A 25,564-nucleotide genomic window follows, 5' to 3' on the forward strand; every position below is an offset into this window, starting at 1 on the left:
ATAAAATTAACACACTAAAATTAAACAAAATAATAATAATAACTTTATAATTATCGTAATTATACCCATGTCAAGGAAGATTACCGAAAAAGGTGTGAGGACACTTATCGGAAACTTAAAAGTTGAAGATATAACACTACCTTTCGTTATATTTCAACATCATTAAAAATATGAGGAAAAAAAATGATGCCTCCTTGTAATGATATTACAGAGTGTTTTTTACGCATATGAGATCTTAAAAGGAACTTTCATGATTGTTCCTTCTTTACATAAAGAAGCTAAGATGTGATTAAATTATATACAAACAAAATAAATAACATACAACAATTGACAAAATCACTGCAAACTCATATCATGAAGCACCTGCTGGCACTTGAAATAAATTGCATGCCAAGGGAAACCCATTTATACTTGTATATTTCCTTCCAGAGAGCTATCTTAGAGACTGATTTGATTGTGTTACCCATTGTTAGAACGCAGGACGCTTTGATAGATTCCATTCGGAAAAAGCAAATTTTACCACTTCTAGAACCACATGTTCTTCTACAAGCTAATTCCTGCTGCTTCTATTGCGGCCGCCATTGAGGCTGATGCCTCTTCTAGGGTCCGCTTCTTCTCAACAGTGTTGAAGGCCTCGATAATATCTCCTTCTTCCCAATCATCATAGTCTTCCGTCCCAATACCACACTCTAGCCCAGCATTTACCTGCCACAAAATTATGTTTCTTTTCATGATAAAATAAATAGCAATGGCTATATTGCAACTAGGTTCATAGTTCACTGCCTTATTTCGTCACCAGTTCTAGAGTAATGGTAAGCAAAAGAGTCATTTTTTGTTCATTTTATTATTAGATACATTTTTTAGGTTAAGCAGCTAAACAGACACAAAATGTCCTGCACCTCAACTGATTAGATCCCCATCCTCTTATAAGCCTTTGTTATAGTCTGTATTTCCAATGTGAGACTCTTTTGCCAACAAAGATTCATGCACTGAAAAGATTCCTATGACGTAGTCATCACCTTTCCATAATGACAAAAGACTGCAGAAAAACAAGTGTAGATATTTCATGATCATCTATCTAATGTAATAGTTCAAAACAACTACCACACTTTGGGAAATACATCCTCTCATATGCCTTAATATAGAATTCTCTGCCATCTAGCCATTTTCATGCGAGGAAAACATTGACATCCAAACTGGAAAATAGGTCAAGGAGGACATGACACAGACACCAAGAGCATTTACATGTACTGCTAGCAAATACTGAACCACTGAACTATAAATTGGACATGCAATAGCTTATAAGTCATACCTCCTTCACAATTTCCTTCACTCGTCTCAATGAATCAAGAACACCAACATAGACTGTCTTTCTATTTCGAACAACCTTAATGCCACAGCCTTTTACTACTTTCCCATCCATTACCATGCATCCAGCAACACGACCACTGCCACTGCTAAAAACAGCCCGGACTTCTGCTGAGCCAATTGTTTCTTGTTCCTATCAATAGACATGCAACTCTCGAGTGTAAGTCTTTAGCTATAGAAAATCACAAATCAAAGCAAAAGTAGCACGTGCCTGCTAGCCGAGAAGACTCATGGTTCTAAATCCATATTAACAACAGTGATTACAAATGGGACAATGAATTCAATGAAAATAACTATTAAAAAAAAATCGCTTAGGCAATACCAGTGAAAGAACAGTGCAAAGCTTCTAGCATTGGGTTTATATTATTTGAACCAGTCATATCCAAGCTACCATGGAACAATCTTACCATTGTAACGAGACACACCTCAACCCACAATCAAGAGAGAGAAAATGAGAGAGAGAGAGAGAGAGATTAGCATTGGATATATAAAACTCATTGTCACTTCATTTAATCAAGATATTTGTGAGAAATGCTGTACACCAGTAAAAAAGCATGAAATATCAGCATCGCTATTCTGTGACATGCTGAACAAGGGCATTGTGGGGAAGAAAAACAAATGGCAGCAAATTCACTCTTAAAGTTTTTACTAAGATGTCAGCAAATAGGTAGTCTTAACAAACAGCACAAAGTGAACAACCAAAATTTCAAACTGGACAAGGTCAGGTACATGGATCCTATTCTTTCATTTCATTCTTTTTTTTTTTTTTGGTGTAAACCACCGGTATCCGGACCCTATTGCCAAGGACCGCTTAATCCGGTTCCGAGTTTAGTCACAGTTCATTCCTTTTACTGCCAACACTTTGTGAATTATCTTCCAACATTTATAAATTAACTAAATGGACAAATTATGAATGTTCCCCAAAATTAGAGAACAGTTATAGTTTTGACCTCCCCCATCCTTGGAAAAGGTTATGCTCCTACTGATGCTCCATCTTATATCTTTACCTATGTTAATAATCCATAGAATTAAAGTGGGCCATGGACGTCAAAAGGTAAGGTTTCACTAATTTAGTCAGGAAAAGAAAAAAAATGAAATTCAAGTCTCTTTTCAATTCATAATTCTATTATTTAAGTTCTCCTACTAAAAGTACTAGAAATTGGGTTCATTACGTTCATGTTTGATGGGAAAATTATGTTGTCAGTTCACTAACTCCTTTCTTTTTAAGTTGAATCCTACCCTCATTTTCTTAAACCCTTACACAGGAAAATTAGTCAAATTTTCAAATTAAAAACATATATAATAAACAAATAAGTATGGAAAACATCAAAAAAAAAAAATTTAATTGATGAATTAGCAGTAGGATTGATTTGTTACATAATGAAAGTGCCAAATTAACAGAATGATGACAAAAGGCATGGACAAAAAATAGATGAACATCAATAATTACACGGCCGAATACATAAATTTGCCCCTGAACTTTGTCACTTTAACCCTCTGACACCTTTAATTTTTACTTTGATTCATCAAACACTTGAACTTATAAAATTACACCTATTAAACATTTCAATTCTCAAATTTATTTTATTAAACACTTCAACTTGCAAGATTAGATCAATTAAAAACTCATTAAAAAGTTAAAATTTATGAAAGTTATTGTTCTAAAAGTCATATTGACTACATATCAAGTTAATATTTTGCAGATAAGAGCTAAAAATCCTAAAAAGTATTAATAATAGTGTCGAAAAGTGTATAATATTACCAAAATTTACAAGTTCAAGTGCACGATAGGTCATCCTCAAAGTTCCGGGTGCCACAAAATTAAAGTTGCAAAGTTCAAGGATGAATTTATGCATTCAGCCATAATTACACTGATATTATGGAGGACAGCTCAACAAGCAGGCATTCACATAATCAACTCCAAGAAAGTCAAACCAAAGTTTTGTAAAGTTATGTTCAATAGTATTAAAAACACATGAGAAATAGAGTATGTAAATATTACAGAAAAACTCAATCTATCAAATATTCAACATCCTCTTCTCCCCTTAAAAACCATTGTTGAAATCTTTGTGATTAAAGTAAATATTGTGTTTCCTAGTTTAGGTTTATTCCTAATTAGTGTAAAGATTGTGTTTCCTAGTTTAGGTTTATTCCTATTTAGATTACTTCCTATATTGGAACAATTTTTTGTATATCAATAGTGGAGTAGAGGTTGAAAAAGATAACACAATTGAAAGAAATAAAAAAAAAAAATTTCCTTTAATTTCTACATGGTATCAGAGCCATTGCCATGAATTTTTCGGCAACGATTTCAGTTTGCAAAGTGGTTTGAGATACACACAGCACCGCCGAAAGTGGGAGTTGGTCGTCACTGCCCGTCTCAGAAGGAAGAACGACCGCCGATCGGCACTCGGTCCAAACCGCGTCGCCGTCCGACCATGCACGTGTGCACACGCGCCTCCAGAAGATTCTAACTGTTCTTCACGCGCCAGCGCGTGCAGCTGTTTCCGGCGAGCTCCGTCGACAATTCTTGTTCCAGCGACCTCGACTCAGTGTGGCGACTCAGACCTACTGGTTCTTTAGCATCAGTTTTGCCTTCTTGAAATTTTTTCCCTTTCCACCACTGCTGTTGCCTTTTACCGCTGTTGCCTTTTTACTGCTGCTGCCTTTTTACCACTGCTGCCGTTTAAATTTTTTTTTGAAGATATGGTTGACGGAAAGAAGGTAGATATGGTTTTTCACTCAGAGAGCCCCTCACTTCAGATTAGTCCGGTGAAGTTATATGAAACAAACTACCTGGCTTGGTCTCGGTCTTGTTTATTATTCATTGAAGCTAGAGGTTTGCAGGGATACCTTGATGGTGGAGCAACTAAACCAAATGCGACAGATCCGGCCTTTAACAAATGGAAATCCGAGAATTCTCTTATTATGTCTTGGTTAATAAATTCCATGCAGCCAACTATTTCCCGAGGATATTTGCTTCTTGATACAACTAAGAAGATATGGGATGATGCTTCACAGACGTATTCACAAATTGGAAATTATGCTCAGAGGCATGAATTGCAACAGAAAGTTCATGAACCCAAGCAGGGAGATCTGACTATCGCTCAGTATTTTGTTGAACTTAGTGGGTTATGGCAGGAACTGGATTATTATCAAGACTTTCAAGCAAGATGTACTGATGATGCGACTCAAGTTCAGAAGTTGATTGAAGTAGAACGTGTGTGTGATTTTCTCGCTGGCCTAAATAATGAGTATGATCAGATTCGAGTCCAAGTTCTTGGACGAGATCCTTTTCCATCCTTACGACAAGCATACTCATTTGTATAGCAAGAGGAGACTAGGAGGAACGCTACGGTTCACAGATCTACCATTGACAAAGCAAGGTTGATTGCTAATTCTGCAAGAGAACATATCCAGGCTACAAAGAGCAGTTCTTCAGATAGAGATGCGGTAAGAACAGGCACACTAAGGAGTTCTGCTGGAAATTACATGGATGCCCAACTAAAGGGCGTGGAGGAAAGCGGGTCAGTTCTTCTAGACCACAAGCACACATATCTGAGAGTGGATCTTTATCTGAGGAACCATCTACTGCTGAAAGCTTTTCTGATAAGGAGATTCAGTCCCTGAAACGATTGTTGTCACAACTTGATTCGTCCTCAACTCAGACTACAACCTCTAATTTTGTTAATTCAGGTAATGCTTTCCTTACCTTTCTTGCAAAAATTGCAAAACCCTCTTGGGTTATAGATTCAGAAGCAAATAAACGTACAACAGGCTCTATAAAATATTTTCTCACATATTCTAAGTATCAAGGCACAGAGAAAATTCGTATTGCGGATGGCTCCTTAGTACCAATTGCTGGCACAGGTTCTATTGACTGTACTTCCAATATTAAACTCTCCCCTGTTCTTCATGTTCCTAGATTTCCTATTAATCTGTTATCTGTTAGCATAATCACAAAAGCACTTACTTGCAAAGTAACTTTTTACCCTACTCATTGTATATTTTAGGAACTGGACACAGGGAGAACGATTGGCAGTAGTAGCTTGCGGGATGGACTGTATCTGTTGGATGACGTTTGTTGTTTTTCAAATTCGAGTACCAGTCAAGTTTTGTTAGGAACTTCTAGAAATCCTTCCCATGAAGTTATTCAATGGCATAGGAGATTAGGACATCCCTCTTTCTGTTTTAGGACGTTTATTCCCCACTTTATTTGCTAAATGTGATTTTAATTCATTAGTATGTAATGCTTGTGAACTTGCCAAACACACCAGGCATTCTTATTCTCCAATTAATAATAAGAATTTAATTCTTTTTACTACTATTCATTCTGATGTTTGGGGTCCTACTAAAACTGTCTCTCTTTCTGGTTATAGATGGTTTGTGACCTTTATTGATTGTTGCACTAGATTGACTTGGGTTTATTTGATGAAAACAAAAAATGAAGTTTTTTCGTGTTTTTAGAACTTCCATAAAATGATTTGTACTCAGTTTGATGCGCATGTTAAAATCCTAAGAACTGATAATGGTACTGAATACATGAATGCATTTTTTCGTACCTATTTAGATTCTAATGGTATTATACATCAAACTAGTTGTGTCAATACTAGTGCTCAAAATGGAGTAGCGGAAAGGAAAAATAGGCATTTACTAGAAGTAGTTAGGTCCCTTATGTTCACTATGAATCTTCCCAAACCATATTGGGGGGATGCTATTTTGCCAGCTGCTTACCTTATCAATCGTATGCCTCTTCGTACTTTAAATTTTAAAACTCCATTAGAGGTTCTTCAAGGAAAAAACTCTTATATTGTACCTCCTAAAGTCTTTTGTTGTGTTTGCTTTGTTCATCAGAATGGTCTAAGCAAATTAGATCCTAGAGCCTTGAAGTGTGTGTTTGTTGGTTACTCTACTACTCAAAAAGGATACAAGTGTTATCATCCTTCTTCTAGGAAATATTTTGCGAGTATGGATGTTACCTTTCGGGAGTTTGAATCTTATTTTCCTTCCCAGTCACCTCTTCAGGGGGAGAAATATCAGATGGAAGAGGTGATGGATGACATTTCTTTCCAGGGGGAGATTCCTGTAGACATAGATAGTAAGAGAGAGCAACCACCCAAATCTCTAGGAAGATGGGATAGACCTGATTTGAAAACCTATACACGGCGGACTAATACAGATACAACCATGGAGCATGAGACCTCTGATCAACCGTCCTCTCCAATTTCAATCCCTGAAGATACAGAAGAACAAGAACTTGGTGAGTCTTCTTTAATTCCCATTGATTCTAATCCTAATGTTGATTCCAGTCCTTCTGACAATGACCTTGATATTCCTATTGCTCTTAGAAAAGGAGTTAGAACATGCATTAAACATCCCATCTCCCATTTTATCTCCTATAATGCTCTGTCCCCTTCCTATAGAGCCTTTGTTTTATCTGTTTCTTCTATTTCTATACCACAGGATTGGCAAGAGGCATTACAGGACTCAAAATGGAAGGCTGCAATGGATGAGGAGATGAGAGCTTTGGCAAAAAACGAGACATGGGATCTTGTAACTCCACCGGGAAAGAAGCCAGTTGGATGTAAATGGGTGTTCACAGTTAAACATAGGGCAAATGGTTCAATTGAGAGGTACAAGGCTAGATTGGTAGCCAGAGGATTCAGTCAGACATATGGAGTTGATTATCAGGAAACATTTGCCCATGTAGCCAAGATGAACCAATTAGAATTTTGTTGTCTTCTTGACTGGGAGTTACATCAATTTGATGTTAAAAATGCTTTTCTACATGGTGATTTGAAAGAAAAGGTGTATATGGAGATTCCTCCTGGATTTGATGATGACAAAACCAAAGGAAAAGTTTGCAAGCTGAAGAAGTCATTATATGGGCTGAAACAATCACCAAGAGCATGGTTCGAAAGGTTTAGTAAAGCTATGCTTTCTTTAGGTATTCAGAGCGACATTGATCATACGTTATTCATTAAACATCATGAAGGTAAGATCACATTGCTTATTGTTTATGTTGATGATATAGTGATGACTGGAAATAATGAAGAAGAAATGACTCACTTGAGAAATTTGTTAGCTAGGAAGTTTGAGATTAAGGATTTAGGAAAGTTGAGATATTTCCTTGGGATAGAAGTTGCTAGGTCAGAAAAAGGGATTTTTATTTCTCAGAGAAAGTACATCCTTGATCTCTTTAAAGAAACTGGTATGTTGGGATGTAAACGTGCAGAATCACCTATTAAAGCCAATCATAAGCTTCAAGCTGGAGTGGGAAGTTCAGTTGATGTTGGCAGGTATCAGCGATTGGTCGGGACGTTGATTTACCTTGCCCATACTAGACCAGATATTGCCTATGCTGTAAGTTTAGTGAGTCAGTACATGCATGACCCTCGGGAGTCTCACTTAGAAGCAGTGCATCGGATTCTAAGATATTTAAAATCAGCTCCAGGTAGAGGACTTTTATTTTCTAAACATGGCCATTTAGCAATAACAGGCTATACAAATGCGGATTGGGCTGGTTCCCTTGATGATAGGAGATCAACCTCAGATTATTGTGTTTTTGTTGGAGGAAACCTGGTCACATGGAGAAGCAAGAAGCAGGCTGTTGTTGCAAGGTCCAGTGCAGAAGCTCAATATAGAGCTATGGCACAGGGAATCTGTGAACTTCTATGGTTGAGCAGATTAATGGAAGAGTTAAAGTTGGTTGAAACAAAAAATATATCCTTATTTTGTAATAGTAAAGCAGCCATCTATATTATGAACAATCCAGTCCAGCATGATCGAACTAAGTGTATAGAGATTGATCGTCACTTTATAAAAAAGAAGATAGTTGAAGGTTTTATAAGTGTCTCCTATATAGTTTCAAAAGAGCAACTAGCTGATGTTTCACAAAAGGTTTGCATAGCAAGTTGTGTCATCCTTTAGTTTGCAAGTTGGAGATGAGTAATATCTGTGCACCAACTTGAGAGGGAGTGTTGAAATCTTTATGATTAAAGTAAATATTGTATTTCCTAGTTTAGGTTTATTCCTAATTAGTGTAAAGATTGTGTTTCCTAGTTTAGGTTTATTCCTATTTAGATTACTTCCTATATTGGAACAATTTTTTGTATATATATAGTGGAGTAGAGGTTGAAAAAGATAACACAATTGAAAGAAATAAAACATATTCTTTCCTTTAATTTCTACAACCATCCAATGCAAAACTTCTCACAGCGAAAAAACACAACTTTGAACAAATTTTCATGCAGCAAAGGTAAAGTAAATGACACCTATCCACATGATAAAACAAGATATTCACAAATTCCAATTAAAATTTTATAAACCATAACCAAGAATTGTGAAAAGAGATGATGTAGAAATAATGCTCTGGTATTTACCTTGACAGGCTGCAGAAGTCCTTCCATTGCATTTCGTACATCATCAATGAGATCATAGATGACTCTATACAGCCGAATCTCTACACCTTTGTTTTCTGCATAGCTCTTTACAGAACCTGGTGCTTTGACATTAAATCCTAAAATAATAGCTTCACTAGCAATGGCAAGATCAACATCACTTGTGCTTACATCCCCCGTTGCTTGCAAGAGGAACTTCAGGGTGACATTCTCTTGAGGGAGCACCTGTAAAGCTTGTCTAACTGCTTCAATAGATCCCTGGTCATAATCAGAAAAATTTTTAGTTTCCTTGAAGACAATGTCCAACCCTCATTCATGATCACAGTAAAAATTTAATAATACTTCAGGCTCAACGCAATGAAAAAAAAATTTAAGGCATGTGTAGACCATACACATGAAAGTGCATAGAGTATCGTTTGAAGGAAGAATTGTCGCACTTCTATTGAAACATTTCATTTGCTTTCGAATAGCTATTATAGATTGCAAAATATTTCCATGCATGGGTTAAAACAGTTTCTCAGTTAACCTCAAAACCAATTATTTGTGATTCAACCACTTACCTTTAGTTATTTCCACCCAAAAAAAAAAGAGAAACTTTTACTTTGCCAACCTGGCAATAAAAGTTTTAAAAAGCCAAATTGAATTGAGACAGAAAAATAAATAAACCATATTAAAAATTAGTTTTCAGTCATCTTTATAAAAGATTTGGATAAAATTGGATAAAAATACCTGACAAAATCAGATTTTAATCTTTAAACAGGGCATTTAACTTACAGTACCTATTCTACTTATAACATCATTGTTTTTAAAGGCCTAATAGACAATTCTACCCCAAAATTCACAAATTCAGAGTGTTTTTGCAATTGTACCATAAATTTATTTTTCTTGGCAATTTTCAGGGAGCTGGTTTACTTGGGGTAGTTTTATTTAGTAGTCTATTTTTCTATTTCCCCTATGTAGACAACAATAGGCTAATCAGTTTCTTAGTTTGTGGATGGTTGTTAAACAAGTTCTTTATTAGTGGGTAATTATTTTAATGGGTAGTTGTTAGGCTTTATCTTCACTCTGTTGTAAAATGCTGTGGATTAATGAATAATTAAGCAGAATTTAACAAAGGATTTGAGTTCCTAAAACTCAAAGATAATATGGTTCTCTCAACAAGCTCTAAGAGATCATTAGGTTCTCTCTTAATTAGCCTACCATAATTCTATTTTTTTTGCTCAATCAAATGGAACCATACCTAGACCATAAACTCGGGACTGTACAAGCAATTCTCCACTAATTTCAAAATTTAGTTGTAATTATAGTATGGGTTAAAATTTTAAAATATAATAATATTGTTTTATTACTATCTAAGATGGTGTTTAATAACAGCATACAGCACGTGAAATAATTAGATTTAAGTTGTTTGATAATGATAATCTACATATCACCTAAAATTCTCAATCCAGCAAAAACATACTTGAAATGGTAAATCAGAAATTTTAACCCAAAATTCATACTCAATGCAAAAGTGAATGGCTTTTAGACAACTTCACCATTTAAAATTTTCAGCACTTGAATTATTTAGATCTTCAAATTCAACTCTTACCCTTTGGTTGGATGGGAGTTTTTTTTTTTTTTTTTTTTTTTTTTTTAAGGAAAATAACTATGGAAAATATCTAGGAAAAGGTATTTTTCCCTTGTTTGGAAATGGGAGGAAAATATTGAAAGTAATATTTCACTTATGTTCCACCAAGGCCCACACATTTTGAATCTCTCCAATTTGAAGAGAAAATAATATAGGAAAGTTGAAATTTTACTCATTTTTATTAAATTACCGAAATGGCCCAATTAATTAACAAATTTTAACCCTTTCTTAAATGCTCCATTATTTAAATGAGGACATAATTGTCAATTTTCAATAATAATATTTTCTTTCCTCTATGATTTTACCATTTCCAAATGAAGGAAAATAATATTTTCTTTCCTTCATTAAATCCAAACATAGGAGTCGAAAATAATTATGGAAAGAAAATTGATAATCCCTCATTATTTTTCTATTATTTTTCTTCCTCTAATATTTTCCATCCTCTCCTTTCCAAACAAAGAGTTAAACTTTTAGCAATTAATTTTCAATTTTACCAAACAGCATCTAAATTAAAAGGAATTTTCTAACTTTTTTTTCACATTTGCCACTTCATTTTATTTTCTCTCTACTTCCTACACATCCTACAATATCTTTTCTCTCTCTCTCTCTCTCATCCATGGCTTTCCTTTCACACTGTAATCTCTATATATAAACAAAAAAGAAGAATGAAAACGAGAGAGTGAAGATTGAAAAGAGACCGAGAAAAAGAAACAAAAACAAGAATGAAAAAGAGAAAGTGAAGATTGAAAGGAGACCAAGAAAAAAGAACAAAAAAGGAAAAAAATGATGGTAAAAAGGAAAACAAGTAGAAGTAGAACTAGAAGAAGAAGAAAAAGGAGACAAAAAGTGAAGATTGCAAGGGAAACCATAAGAAGCAGGAGAGAGAGAGAGAGAGAGAGAGAGAGAGAGAGAGAGAGTAAAGTTGGAGATTAGAGTAGGAAATGAAGCCATGGGTAAGAGGGAAGAGAAAATAGATAACATATGACAAATGGGATGAAGAGAGGGAAAAAAAAACATTTTGGTCTAGGAAGTGAAAGAAATATATTTTCTTTGGTTTAGATTAATACCAAACTATTATTAAAAGCTTGTTACTTTTTCTAGTTTTGACATATAGTACATAATTGCAATTACATTTTCTTTTTCTTTCTTTTTTTTTTTTTTTTTTTTTTTTTTTTGAAAAGGATTGCAAATTAGGGTAGAATTGCCAAAAAAAAGGTAAAAATAGAGGACAGTTATAAAAACACATTAAGTTTGGGGTAAAAATGACTATTAGGCCTTCTTTTTTCTTCTTTTTTCTTTTTGACAAATCATACAGTCTCACCAGACTATGATGGACGAGGTTAGATTCATTTTTTTTTCTTTTCAATAGCTAGATCTAACCTGATTAGGGGTCTTCTCTTTGCCAATAAAAAGGGGCCTATAGTAGTTGAACTAGATGGGAGAAACTATAATGTTTACACTTTGCACCAAAGTCAACAATACGATTGCACTGTTACGACCTAACATTCATGCTTCCAACTTCAAAACATGGAATTATTCTCCTTACAATGCAAAGATAAGGATGTATATCTGAATCCTGCCAAAATCCGCCATCTGAGTACTCTAATGTGGTGGTATACCCTTTTCCCAGGCAACTTTGCTGGTTATTCTTTTCCTAGCTATCCAATGAGCAAATCAGTATGTTTGCTGACCTATTAATCTTTTCATGCTTTCCTTAATAAATGCTCTTGATCTAATGTTTGTTTGAGATGGGCAAGCCATCTCTCCGAACATATACAACTCAAACTTAAAACACGATAAACATGACTCTTGTTTGGTGTTATTAGAAATATGTGCCACAAATATGCATACCTGAACATCAACTTTCAGTATAATATTCAGTTGGTGCAAGTCTAATCCAGACAGCTTTCCTGATGAAACAGCCGAAGCTAAGGAAGAAAGTGTAACCTTCCCATCCCCCGCCTTTGCTGATATACGCTCATTCCGCAATAATTCAGCACGTGTTTCTGCCTTTTCACGAGCAATGTCAAGGGATGCAACAACCTCAAATTCATCACCAGCAATTGGCACATTACTCAATCCAATAACCTGTAGAAAGAATGCAAGAAAATGAAAGGAAATTAAGAAGAGTCATGCGTGTCAGCATATTGCTTGAGATCTATGGAGACAATTTTAATAAAAGGCATGTGGCCCCCATGCCTTTCAATTTCTAATTTAAACATATTTTGCATGCTACTGAACCAAGACCTTACTAGAGACATTTAACTTGGTATAATAAATCATATTATCAAATTCAAAGAAAAAATTTTAGAAAATATAAAAATTACAGCTAGTTAAATTACTAAACAATGAAGTAGTGGCAGATTTATTGAAAAAATCAGTGGTTATATTTGATGCTCGAGCATAATGGAATCAAAATAAAAACAAAAAAGGTGGTTGTCATAATATTAGCAAAGCATATACATGATCCAGAATTTATTAATAGTCTTAAACTTTTTCCAGAGAGGGATTATTTTTTAGGAAAAAAAAATGAGTATTAACTACAATGTCTGGTTATTTCAGTAAGGCAAGATAAGCCTTAACAATGTTTGATTATCCACAAATCATTAAATCTTAGTGAAAACATTGTCCTACAACGAGCTACTAACCAAAAATAAGTCAAAGATGACACAGCAGGTATGAGAGTAAAGAAACAAACAAACCTGTACAGGAATAGATGGTCCAGCTTCTTCAACTCGGTTGCCACCATCATCAAATAAAGCACGCACCTGACAATGGACAGAAATTCTATCATGTAGGTTGACTTTTCAAATTAAGCATTTAGATCATATAAACCTGTAAAATTTTATTTAAAGTACGTATCCAGAGTGTCAAGCTCCAAATAACCAACCTTTCCAAAGGCTTCTCCACAAACCACTACATCACCTCTTTTAAGTGTGCCGTTCTGTACAATGAACGTAGCGACTGGTCCTTTAGATTTATCAAGACCTGCCTCAATAACAGTACCCTTGGCATTTCTATGAGGATTAGCCTTCAATTCTTGTAACTGAAACAACCATGCAGGTAATCAGAACACAAATATGATGGATCACTACTAAGCAGGACAGGAATATGCACCTTCTAAATTGGGGGGAGGACAGATGGTGGGGTTGAAGTCATAAAAAGATTGATTCCAGAACTGACTAAAGAGTATTTATGATGTATCAATTCAAATAACAAGTAACAACTCAGAAGAATTTGTCAAGGGAGCACAAAAATAACCCAAAGTTCAGTTCACCGTCATGTTAGCAACAGTATCAGCCAAACGAATTACTTTCCTTATACATGCCACATGTATAATACATGCTACATGCTACATAGCCTAATCCTTTTCAAACTTTTGAAACTTCCGGAAATTACAACTTAGTTGTACTGCATTTATAGGCATTGTTGCAGGTACCTATAGGAAGTCTCAGTTGAGACTCCACGTTATATCTATTTACATGCATATATTTTCTTAATATCTTTTTGCTACTCTACTTATTAAAATTTCAATTTACCCCAAAAAAAAAAAAAAAAAAAAAAAAAAAAAAAGAGAGAAATAAGGTACAGTTTATATTCAAAAGACATTCCAAATACAGACAGTTTTATATTCAAAAGCAATTACAAGATACATATTGTCCTGCCATTAGATCTACAGGCAACTATTAGCTACACTGTTCCGCTGAGAGAGAAATCTAAGAATCCAAACGTCAACCAAACAAGAAGCATAATAGAATTAGTTGAACATAGCTAGAAGAATACCAAAACCAACTAGCTGGCACCCAAAAAAAAAAAAATGTCACTTACCTCAGCGACCAGCATAACAGTTTCTAACAAATCATCTACATTTTCCCCCCTGAGAGCACTGATCTGTTAAAATGAGATAGTTGAATATAAGCATCAACAGAATAAATATAAAGCACGAAAGAAAGATGAAATAGAATGGGTCTAAAAGTACCTGAACCATTGGGATATCACCACCCCAATCTTCTGGCATTAGACCAATTGAAGCAAGGTCTTGCATGACTTTTTGTGGATTAGCTCCATCTTTATCGATCTAGTTGCATTAAAAAAGATTTTTAAAAAAAAGAAAAAGAAAAGCCCCATTTTCATACATCATGTCCATTTAGAATCATTATGTCCTTGTGCGAGTACTAAGTAAACCATATACATTTTAAAGGGAAGCTCCATTTTGATAAGAAACAGAAGATACCTTATTTATAGCAATTACGATTGGAACTCCAGCTGCTTTGGCATGAGCTATTGCCTCATTTGTCTGAGGACGAATCCCATCATCAGCAGCCACCACAATAACAGCAATATCTGTCACCCTTGCTCCACGAGCTCTCATTGCTCCAAATGCCTACAGGAGCGGATAATATAGATATCATCTATAGGCAAGAAAGTATAAACACATTATAAATCACAATTGAGTTGATAAAAACACATTAGAAGAAGTCATCAGTTAGATAAAAAAATAAATAATGCATACCAGAAATGCTCTAACAAGTCTTTACCGATTTTTGCAAAGAAGAATTACAATTATCAGTTTACCTCATGCCCAGGAGTATCAAGGATAACACAAGGTTGCAACTTGCCATCGACAGGTATCAGAACTTTATATGCTCCAATCCCTTGTGTAATCCCACCAGCTTCTTTGGCAGCCACCTGTAAGCATCCAAGTATCAGAATTCAGGTAAATTATGTGTATGCCATGCTAGAATCTACTGGACTTCATTCCGTAACACTCCATAAAAGTTTTTTGCAATAGGAAAGGTTGACTACTAGATAAGTCACTAATTAAACTTCCATAAGACCTCAAATTCTAAACACATCAAGATGATACAGATTCCACATACCTTGCTTTTACGAATGTAATCCAATAGGGTTGTCTGCCATGTAAATAAAACACCAAAAATGGTATTAGCATAGAGAGAGAGAGAGAGAGAGACTGACAGACAGAAAAATAGGGAGGAAGAAAAGATAGGGAACGCAAATTCTACACCTTGCCATGATCCACATGCCCCATTATAGTAAGGACAGGAGGCCTTTCTTCCAGTTTGTCCAGATCTTCTTCATCAAAAATTTCCCTTTTCCTTGCCATTTCTTCAAATCTAACAGGATCAGCATCCATGACTTCCACATCATACTCCTTACATATCATCTTCACCATGTCCTTGTCCACAGTTTGCACCCCATCAGGTCTAATCCCCTTCGAGTACAGATAACCAAGAATTTCACCTTCACTCGTTGCCAAGTTGTAGGCTAACTCCTCAATCAACATACCCTTTTCCCCAACTTCTAAAATTTCTACTTTGACAGGAGCTGCCTCTTTGGCAGCCTGGATTCTTGCAGCCTTACGACTAGCTTTACTCCATTTTCTCCCTTTCCTTGCAGTAGCTGCACCCGGAATAGAGACATTCAACTCTGATGTTTCCTCATCAGGAATTTCAACATCATCATCATCAACAATTCGTCTCCTTGGTCCTCCTGGTGAAACACTTCTCTTTTTGTCTTTGAACTTCCCCAGAGCAGGGCCCTTTACCGGTTTTGTGGGTGCTAAAACTGCCTGAGCAATTAGAGGATCAACAACTGGTTTTTTACGGGCAAATTTGTCAATCAAAATAGGCTGCCTTGCATTATTTTTTGTAGCACCTAAGTCAGCTTCATCAGCAACAGGTGGCTTTGGAGCTGCCCCTAGATCCTTCAAGATAACAGGTTTTTTCATCATAGGAGGAGGAGCTACAGATGGCCTTGCTTGCAACTTGGGTTGAGGTCTGAAGGGTGGCTGCAGGGGTCTTAAAGGAACATCAGGTTGAGAATTTACCTTTTTCTCTTCCCTTGTTATGGATTCTTCTTTCAGGAGCTTATTATCAGTCTTAGGAGCATCCTTAACAACTTTTTGGACAAAGGCTACACTGTCCCCTTTCCGCCACACACTCTTCAAAGTTTTAGTTTTGCGAGTAGGCGGCGAAGTCTCAGATTTAGCAACTCTTGAATTAGTGGGCATGTTAGATGGTGAGATTTTATCCATATATCCATTTTCTTTCCTACTAGTGGGCTTAGAAGTTTCAAGCTTTTCAGCCTTGTCCAAAACCTCGCCAAGAGACTCAATCACCTTATTCCTCTCTCTTTCATCATCAGAATCCCTAGAAGAAGTGTCCAACTCAACAGAGCTCATATCCAAAAGGGATTCACCTTTAGACCCCAATGGAGATTTTAAGACAGGCTTAGGAGCAGGCTTAAGTAGGATTTCGTTATCAACATCACCACCACTAGAGCTTCCTCCTTTAAATGAATTACTATTTCTATTAGAATTAAGGCCTTGGTCAGCAATGAAATCTGTGGTAGTGACTGAATATTTACAAACACAATGCCATGTCTTGGCACTCCTAAGAGTTCGTTTTGATAGAGAAACTCTCCGACCAAGACTGCCTTTTGATAAAGAAACTCTACGAACAAGTGAAATTGATGAAGAATAAGACTCTGAACACGAACTAGATGAGACTGCCGCCACACTCTGGCTTCCTAGGCTAATCAAGGAAGCCAGAGACGGCATGCTTCCAACAAGAACCACCATAGAACCCATCGAAATCAAGCAAGCTCTCTCTCTATCTATCTATCTATCTATTCAATCTAAAATCTATCAACAGAGCGAAAATTGACAAAAACCCTCTCCAAAATTCATGTCACTGAATTGTTAGAATTCGAGATATCAATTGAAACTAGCAAATGAAGGACTACTAATACTAACAGCAGTTACCTGATTACCTCTCTTCTCAGACTGTCCGATTATTAGATATGGGAATAGTGTTAGAGAGAGAAGAAGGAAGCAAGAAAGGTCTTGTGGACGGAGCAGAGTTGGACATTTATTTAGACAGAACTCAAAAAACTGTTATTTGTGTGGCTCTTCTCTGCCTGTCAAATTTTTCCATGCGATAAGGCTTCCATGGTTTCCTTTTCGTGGATTTCTTTTCCATTTTTTTATTTTTTTCTTGACATTTGTTTTTAGGAACAAATTTAAAATAATCGATTGGTTTCCTTCTCATTTTTTTATTGTTAGTTTATTTTTTATTATCCGTCTATATCCCTATTATGTATAATCATTAAAAAAAATTATATATGAATTGCGCTTTATTTAAACTCGTTAACTCATTGTAAATAAAAGAAATTTAATTTATAAATAAATATAAATTTATATATATATTATAAATTTTTTTTGTTATAAATTATAATATCATGAAAATTTATATTAGTAAAAATCTAAGATCATTAAAAAAGTAGAAAAAAAATTATTTTATGAATTAATAAAATAAAAAATAACAAAATTTCTGAAAGGAGGATTAACTTAAGTTATTACATTTTGAATTTTTTTTATAAATATTATATATAATAGATAGATAGCTATTACAATAATTAATTATTATTTTAGAGTATTGTTTATAATTTTAATTTTTTATTTTTTATTTTTTGCTAAAGTCTGTGAGCATATAATTAATTTTATGATTACTTTTTGAGAAAAAATTATTTCAATATGTAATATGATTTGCTAATATGAAGTGTTATATCGTAATTTTATTATATATATATATTTTTTTTATTTATTTATTTCTAGTGAGTCAACGAGCATTTTACGTATTTAACTCGTTGTTTTTACTTGTAAAATTATTATTTTATTATATTTTATATTATAGAATAATATTATTTTTGAAAAAAATTTAATTTTAGTTGTAATAATTATTATTACTTTTCCTAATTTTTTGATAGTAAATTCATTTGCTATAATAATTGATTGTCTTAATAATTTTGCTGTGTACACATATATGTTTTTTATTATATATTACTTATTATTCTCACTTGTATTTTAATTTTTGTATTTATAGATCTCTTATTAATTCATCATTTTTCCTCAATTAGTTTTAAGTTTTATGCAATTGTTTGAGCTAAGTCATAGCTAGAGTTCTTGAACTTATGTTTAAGGTTGGACTTGGTCAAATAGTTAATCAAATGTGAAATTAACAATCAAATTCATAATTCTTACAATATTTTCCTTAATTTAGTATATAATTCATAAGATTTAGTAAAATTCAGATTGGAACTATTGCTAACAGCAGCTAGAACGTGTCAATTTGAAGTTAAAGTGAATATAAACGGATATATTATAATGAAATCATCAATCGATATTATGAATATTTTTACATTATTCTTAGCCAAATTTTATTTTATTAATATTTTGAATATTCAATATTACAAATAATTAAATCCAATAGCTAACCTGATACTCAAGTATTTATTTTTTTGAATTTAGATTTTGAATGTTAGAGAAGGTAATACTATTTTCTAAAATAAAATATAAAAATAAATAGATACAAAATATAATATTTAGCTTAAAATCAGCTAATATTATTTTTCTTAAAAATCTATTATTGTGACTACACTCTAATACTTCATTCTTTTTGCAAGTATCATAATGTTGAACATTATTAAAAAAAATTAAGTAGCATATGCAATTATAAATAAAACAATTATTAAGCCAATAAAAATATATTCACGATAGCAAAATAAATAAATTCTTCATAGGTAAAAATAAATTCTTCATAGGTAAAAGCAATTAGAGCTCAATACACACACACATAAATCGTACGATGGGACAAAACTTTTCCACGGTAGAATTCTAATTCCTATTTACAATGGAAGAAAACTTCTCAATTAGTATTCCTAATGTATCATTAATTTAATACATTTATAATATTAAAAACAATATATTATTAACTTACTCTTAACAGAAGTTGTTGTAAATAAATATTATTTATTTATTCATACTAATAAAACGTAATGAGAAACTTTAATATGAGTTCAAATAATTATTTTTTATTGTTACGATAAAATATTACTTCTTATAATTCTTAATTGAGTAGGCAAGTTATAGATAATATTGAAAACAATGGTAAGATTGCTAATTGACTTTAAATATTAGCCTTTTACTATGGATATTTTTATTCATCCAATTATTTTATAATTAAAAGTTATAAAAGTGTTAGAATATTAGTGGAAAATATTAAAATTTATAGTAATTTTAAAAAGATCAAATTAATATAACAATAAAAAATTTTACAATTATTTTTTAACACACCATATATAATAATAATAATAATAATAGTTCTGATTTTCTTGAATTTATTTTTTTTGTAAGATTGAATTTCTTTAGTTTATTTATACTAATTAATATATATTATTAGATATTCACGTTTACACATCCATACTCTTATTAATCGTTTTCAAAAAATATTAATTGTGATTGTAAAATAAATGAAATTAAATAAAAAAAATTAAAAAACATAATAATTCGGAAGCAATTTATATTAGTAAAAAGATAAAAATTTAACATTACCTATTTTTCTGACTTTTCAAGGTAGTGTAAAGAAGTCCATAGGTGAAAATTACCAATAATTTTATAATATATATAAAGCATTGAAATTGATACTTCTCTAGTGTTGAATCTTTAGCTCTAGTATTAAGACCGCCCTTACAAACCCGTAATGACCCACTTCATCACAATTCCACACAAACAAAAACAACAATATTACAGCACAAATAATCAAACAATTATTCAACAAAATGCATCAAGATAACAATTAACATGTAGACATAAAGTTATGATATAAATATATAAATATAAGCTAATAATAATAATAATAATAATAATAATAATAACTTCACATTTATATGCTTCTTTATATGGTAGCTACATATGCATGGTTATAATAGTATATGTACTATTTATTATTACTCGGTCATACTCTTAGAGAAGAGAATAAGTTCTAGTTTGGATTTTGACTAGTAGGAGCGATAAACGAACTCGGACGATCAAGCTAAATACAGATACAAGGAAATGATTGAATTAATAAGGAACTTATTTAAATAGAGAATTTAACAAATTAATCTAACAAGTTTATCTACATATCTAACTGCTATAACTAGACTAAATTTTATCGAAATTTCGATAACTTCTCCTCTGAAAAGAAGATTATCTCTTTATTTTTTTTTTTTTAAAAAAAGAATAATAAAGCAATATAAACACAGCCGAATCCACGGGCAATCAATATCAACAATTTTCCATCATCCATCATCCATCCTCATCACCATCAACATCCTACTATCTCGTTATCCATGCATTTCAATATATCTTGATTAATTGATATCAAATAACATCCTTTGCCTTATTCCATTATCAATTAATGTTAGAATCTAAACATTATCAATAGTTCAAGTACTACACATATGGGATTTTAGGTAACTATTAATGTTACTGCAGAAGTACATAACCTTAATGGTACAAGGTTAATGGTTTATGTTTAATTAAGCACTTAGAATTCTTATAAACTAACTATATTCACTTTATAATATCAAAATAGTATAAAGGTTAAGACATCTATTTACTCATTAAAGAGTTCTAATTATAATCTTGGTTTCAATATGAGAAAAGCCAAGAAGAGACCTAAATGATCTAAAGGTGATAATAGAAATAAGAGAAAAGCTTCTATTCAAATTTAGAATTGAATTACTTAGTTTAAGCCGCTAGCTAAACTTAGAACTAGGGAGATTCTATTGGAAATACGGTAGAGTCTCCTCTAAAAATTGGATTTAACCACTTGTAGAAATACCACAAAATCATTAACAATTCACAAACTCCATCCGTCAGTCAATACTTATTAAACCATTCTCATTCGCCATGGTCATTATTCATTTACTACCACTCATCTGATCACTTAATCAATATTGAAATGACCCAAAATTATATTTTCAAAGATTTTTCATTTAAAAATTTAATTATAAATTCTAAACCAATAGCATTATAGAATATTATTATATTTAAAATTAAATAAATTAACATCCTATGAATTTATTTAACAAAATTAAATGCAAATATATTTTATACAGTTAAACCAAACCTAAAAACTAAATTAAACCAATTGGAAATCACTAAATCAATTGAAAACCAAGTAAAACCCCTGATTTGGATCAAACCGGATCCAAATCAAACCCAAACGATACTAGAACCATCTAGAAACCCTAGGTTACGAAAAATACCCATTTTGTCCTAATACAATTTTCCTCTCCCTCTCATTAGCGCCGACAGCCCCCTCCTCTATCCCCTTTCATTTTTCCAGTCACCACGCCGGCTAGAGCTTCTCCCTGCCGCCTTGACGCAGCCTTCTCTCTCCTCGCTGTTCTCCCCGGTTGGCATAGTAATCACAGGAAGCTGCGGTTCCGTTCTGATCGGGATAACGAGTCTTCAGCCTCTCCTTCGTTTTCCGGCCACCTGAACTCGAGTAGAGCTGATCGGAGCTTCTCCTTGCCATTGTTCTCTGCCACTCACTCCTCCGCCATAGTTTCTGGTTGCTGCGGCTATCACCGGACACTGCGATTTGTTTTCGATCCGGACAACGCGATTCTTGTATTTCCTTTCACTTTCTGACGACACTAACCCTCAGCTGGCGGACGTGATCCCTTCCTCTCCTTAGCAGCGTCTCCAGTCACCTTTATCCCTTATTTCCAGCTTGCCAGTCTTAGCGCGACAACTAGAGAGACCGTGGGGGCTTTTGTCGATTGGGACAGCCCTCTCTCTCTATTCTTTTGGCGTCTTCGGCCAGACGAGCCAAGGAACTGGCCAGTTACAAACTTCCACCGCCTCTAGTAGCTTCGCTGGCCATAACCTTCATCCATTCCAGCCAAGCTTACTTCGACAGAATCGATTTTGAGCATCGGAGCTGCTGCTGGTCATTTTAACCGGATATATTCGATTTTTCTGTCATTTTTCGCGACTGAGTAAGCCATATTTCAACTCTTTTAGATTTAAATCATGAATTCTTTGATCTAGGGTATATGATTTGTCGCATAAATTATTTTGGTTAGAATTTAAATCCTTAATTAACTGCTGTTAGTGTATATAGTTAGGAACTTCAAATTTTACTCTTTAAAATGAACTATGACCGAATTTTATTAAGAAATGTGCAAAACCAGTGGATATATTATGGGTATAAAGTAGAAAACTTTGAATTCCTTGAGCTAGCAGCAATTAAATTAGTTGGTTTCTTGAATTATCGTATTTGGGATGAGTGCGAGAGGTTGCAAACTAAGTTCTTGTAGGGTAGTGAGTTAGCTAGTGCGTAAAGTATGAAAATTTAATCATGAAACTTATACTTTTTTATATGGCAGTAATTATTTCAAATTATTTTTGTAAATTGTAGCTTGGTACGGTATATTGAAGTTGTAAATTTGATTTTTGATAGGAATTAGTTAGCTAATATTTAATCCATGAGTTAATATAGAAAACTTCGATTTCTGCAAGTTGGCGACGATTATTTTAGTTTTTATGTTGTATTAGAAGGTCACATATATATAAGTGAGTATACTTTCAAGATTTTGTGTTGGTTGATGTATATATATGTATGTATAATGGATTGACGATTAAAATGGGTTGCTAGTGTTAACCATCTGAATTGAGAATTGAGAGTATTTGAGAATTCGTCCCTATTTGGAGCAAATTTGGGATATATATATATTGGGTTCAAGATAGATTCTACTAGGATAAGGATTGTGAGAATCTTACATTATCTGTTAGTTAGAATTTATTTGGAAGTCTAATATTATTCAATATATATTTATATATTATTATTTGATATATTTTATTATTATATATTATTAGTAGTCCCCCAAAAGGAGTTAGTTATTTATGTCTAACAAATGTTATAGCTGGTAGAGTGTTGTAGCTGAATTACTTAAACTGTAATGAATGGACTGCTTTAAGTCCGAATAGGTGGATCGAGTCCATTTAAGTGTTGAGTTGCTTCAGCTCGGTGTGAACTGCTTTAAGTTCGAATTTATTGAGGTTAAGCTCGAATGGGTGGACTGCCTAAGTTCGAATAGGCAAGCTACTTAAGCTCGAATAGATGGACTGCTGAAGTCCATATGAGTGAGTTGCTCAAGCTCGAATAGATGGATTGCTTAAGTCCATTTAAATTGGCGTGGACTGCTTAAGTCTGTTCAAATTGGAGTGGATTGCTTAAGTCCGAACTAGGTGAGCTGCTTAGGCTCGAACGTGTGGACTGCTTAAGTTCGAGTTGATGGACTGTTTATGTTCGAATTGATGGATTGTTTATGGACCGCTTAAGGCCGAATTGGAGAATCGGTTATATTTGATCTGATGGACTATTTATGGATCGCTTAAGTCCGAATTGGAGAATTGGTTATATACGAATTGATGAACTCTTTATGGATCGCTTAAAGCGAAATTGGAGAATTGGTTATGTTCGAATTGAAGGACTGTTTATAGATTGCTTAAGTCCGAATTGGAGAATTGGTTATGTCTGAACTGATGGACTGTTTATGGACAGCTTATGGTCGAACTGGAAAATTGGTTATGTCTGATCTAATGGAATGTTTATGGACTGCTTAAGGTCGAATTGGGGAATTGTTCATGTCGGAACTGTTGGATTGTTTATCGACCGCTTAAGTCCGAACTGGAGAATTAGTTATGTCCGATTTGATGGATTGTTTAAGTTCAAACTGGAACTGGTGGACTGCTTGAGTCCGTTTTATTGACCTCCATTTGGTTGTGCTACCTGAGCTTTTATCATGATAAAGAGAATAAAAGTACAAGTACAGCTTTTATCATGATAAAGAGAATTAAAAATACAATACGACAAACTAATTAATAAAATTATTTTGGCTTATTGAAATGGAGAATATAGATACATATCGTTGTCTTATAAATTCACTTTAAATTTTTATTGGCAATCAATGGTACTTTACCATCTTCTCACCCATAAAAAAAGATAAAACATATAGATCAAGACTAAAAACAATGATACACTCGGCTAGGTGGTAATGAGATTATAATGTAATATCATAAAGCAATATTGTATGTTGCATAAACTATTTTCAATCTTTTGCATAAACTATTTTCAATCTTTTGAAATATCAAGGTAAAATAATCTTTTATAATTAGGAGTTCATTAAAACATCGACTATAATTAAACTATATATAGTTAAATATTTGCAAACAGTAGTACTGGTACATCCACTAAAATTGTTCATAGAAATGCATATACTAACAAATTAGGCAAATATCCAGACTTTTACAGGAATACCATTCTGAAGGTTAATCCTAACTATATTCATTTCAATTACAATGTCATATTATTTGTCTATAATGTCAAAATAGTTGAAAAAAAATAAACATGCCAAAATTTTACTTAGCTTTTTCCTAATAGATAATAGCTTAGTGGTTTCATTTTTTTTTTTTTTTTTTGTCATTTGAAATGCCAATTGTAATAATAAAATGAAGAGTAAAAGTTCATGCATAATTTCCAAAATTAGTTAGCAAAATTATCATCAACACAATTTGGAAGATGAATTTCATTAAAATAACAACACAGGAAAGTAAAGCGAAAGAACATATCATGTAGGTATTCAACTTACCTTATGACAAGTGTTTGGATCTTGAAACAACCTAAGAAGACAATCTATAGCCATACGTTACCAATCATCAGGTGATCGAGCGATGTTGCACAATGCCTCAATGATACCACGACAACCAGCATCAAGGGCTTAGCCAATAATTAATGTAGTATATTGTTAAATGGGAATATTTTATCATGAGAAAATAATCAAATGCCAAGATTAATTTCTTTAGAATTAACCTATATATGATCCACGGAAAATATAATCTCATTAAGTACTTGATTTAATCAACTCATGTCGTGCATATATAATATTAAAATTAAGATGAAAATATTGATTATTGATACCGAAGGCTAAAGGATATGTTATAACAAATAATTCATGGAAATTTTCGATAGTATTATTATTTTTATATTGTCAAAAGGTGATACTATATTATCACTATGATCACACATAGAATCCCAAAAAAATAAAAAATAAAAAATTGTCATCAGCAATAAATAAGTAACCTATTTAAGTTTACTGAATTTATAAACCATAATAGAGCAACATTTATTCATTTATTTTTAACAATCATGCAACAAAGTTGTGTTAAACATTTACAAGTCATTTACGGATGCTCCATATAGGACTGAGTTAATTGGCTGGAAATATAACCAAGGAAAGAATAATCTGCATA

The 25,564-nt window shown here is 33.3% G+C and overlaps 1 protein-coding gene across 1 annotated transcript; it reads right to left on the minus strand.

Moving 5' to 3' along the window:
• Window positions 1–110: 110 nt before the first annotated feature.
• FUG1 (Translation initiation factor 2, small GTP-binding protein) lies at window positions 111–17,382 on the minus strand. Its single transcript, XM_012234118.4, has 12 exons — window positions 15,425–17,382; window positions 15,279–15,311; window positions 14,974–15,087; window positions 14,633–14,782; window positions 14,378–14,476; window positions 14,227–14,289; window positions 13,289–13,444; window positions 13,101–13,166; window positions 12,250–12,486; window positions 8,751–9,026; window positions 1,313–1,501; window positions 111–705 (listed from the first exon to the last, which is right to left on the minus strand). Exons 1-12 carry the CDS (start codon window positions 17,006–17,008, stop codon window positions 544–546), a joined length of 3,129 nt encoding a protein of 1,042 aa, XP_012089508.1. The 5' UTR covers window positions 17,009–17,382; the 3' UTR covers window positions 111–543.
• Between the last annotated feature and the right edge of the window lie 8,182 nt (window positions 17,383–25,564).

This window comes from Jatropha curcas, chromosome 7 (assembly GCF_041381405.1).
Source record: "Jatropha curcas cultivar XTBG-Jc1 chromosome 7, XTBG_Jcur_1.0, whole genome shotgun sequence".
Lineage (NCBI taxonomy): Eukaryota > Viridiplantae > Streptophyta > Magnoliopsida > Malpighiales > Euphorbiaceae > Jatropha > Jatropha curcas.

Coding starts and splice junctions, on each gene's coding strand:
- FUG1 (XM_012234118.4), bottom strand. CDS start 17,008: ATGGGTTCTATGGTGGTTCTTGTTGGAAGCATGCCGTCTCTGGCTTCC. Junction 15,088..15,278: donor ATTACATTCGTAAAAGCAAG/GTATGTGGAATC, acceptor GGATGCTTACAG/GTGGCTGCCAAAGAAGCTGG. Junction 1,502..8,750: donor GACTTCTGCAGCCTGTCAAG/GTAAATACCAGA, acceptor GTCTATTGATAG/GAACAAGAAACAATTGGCTC.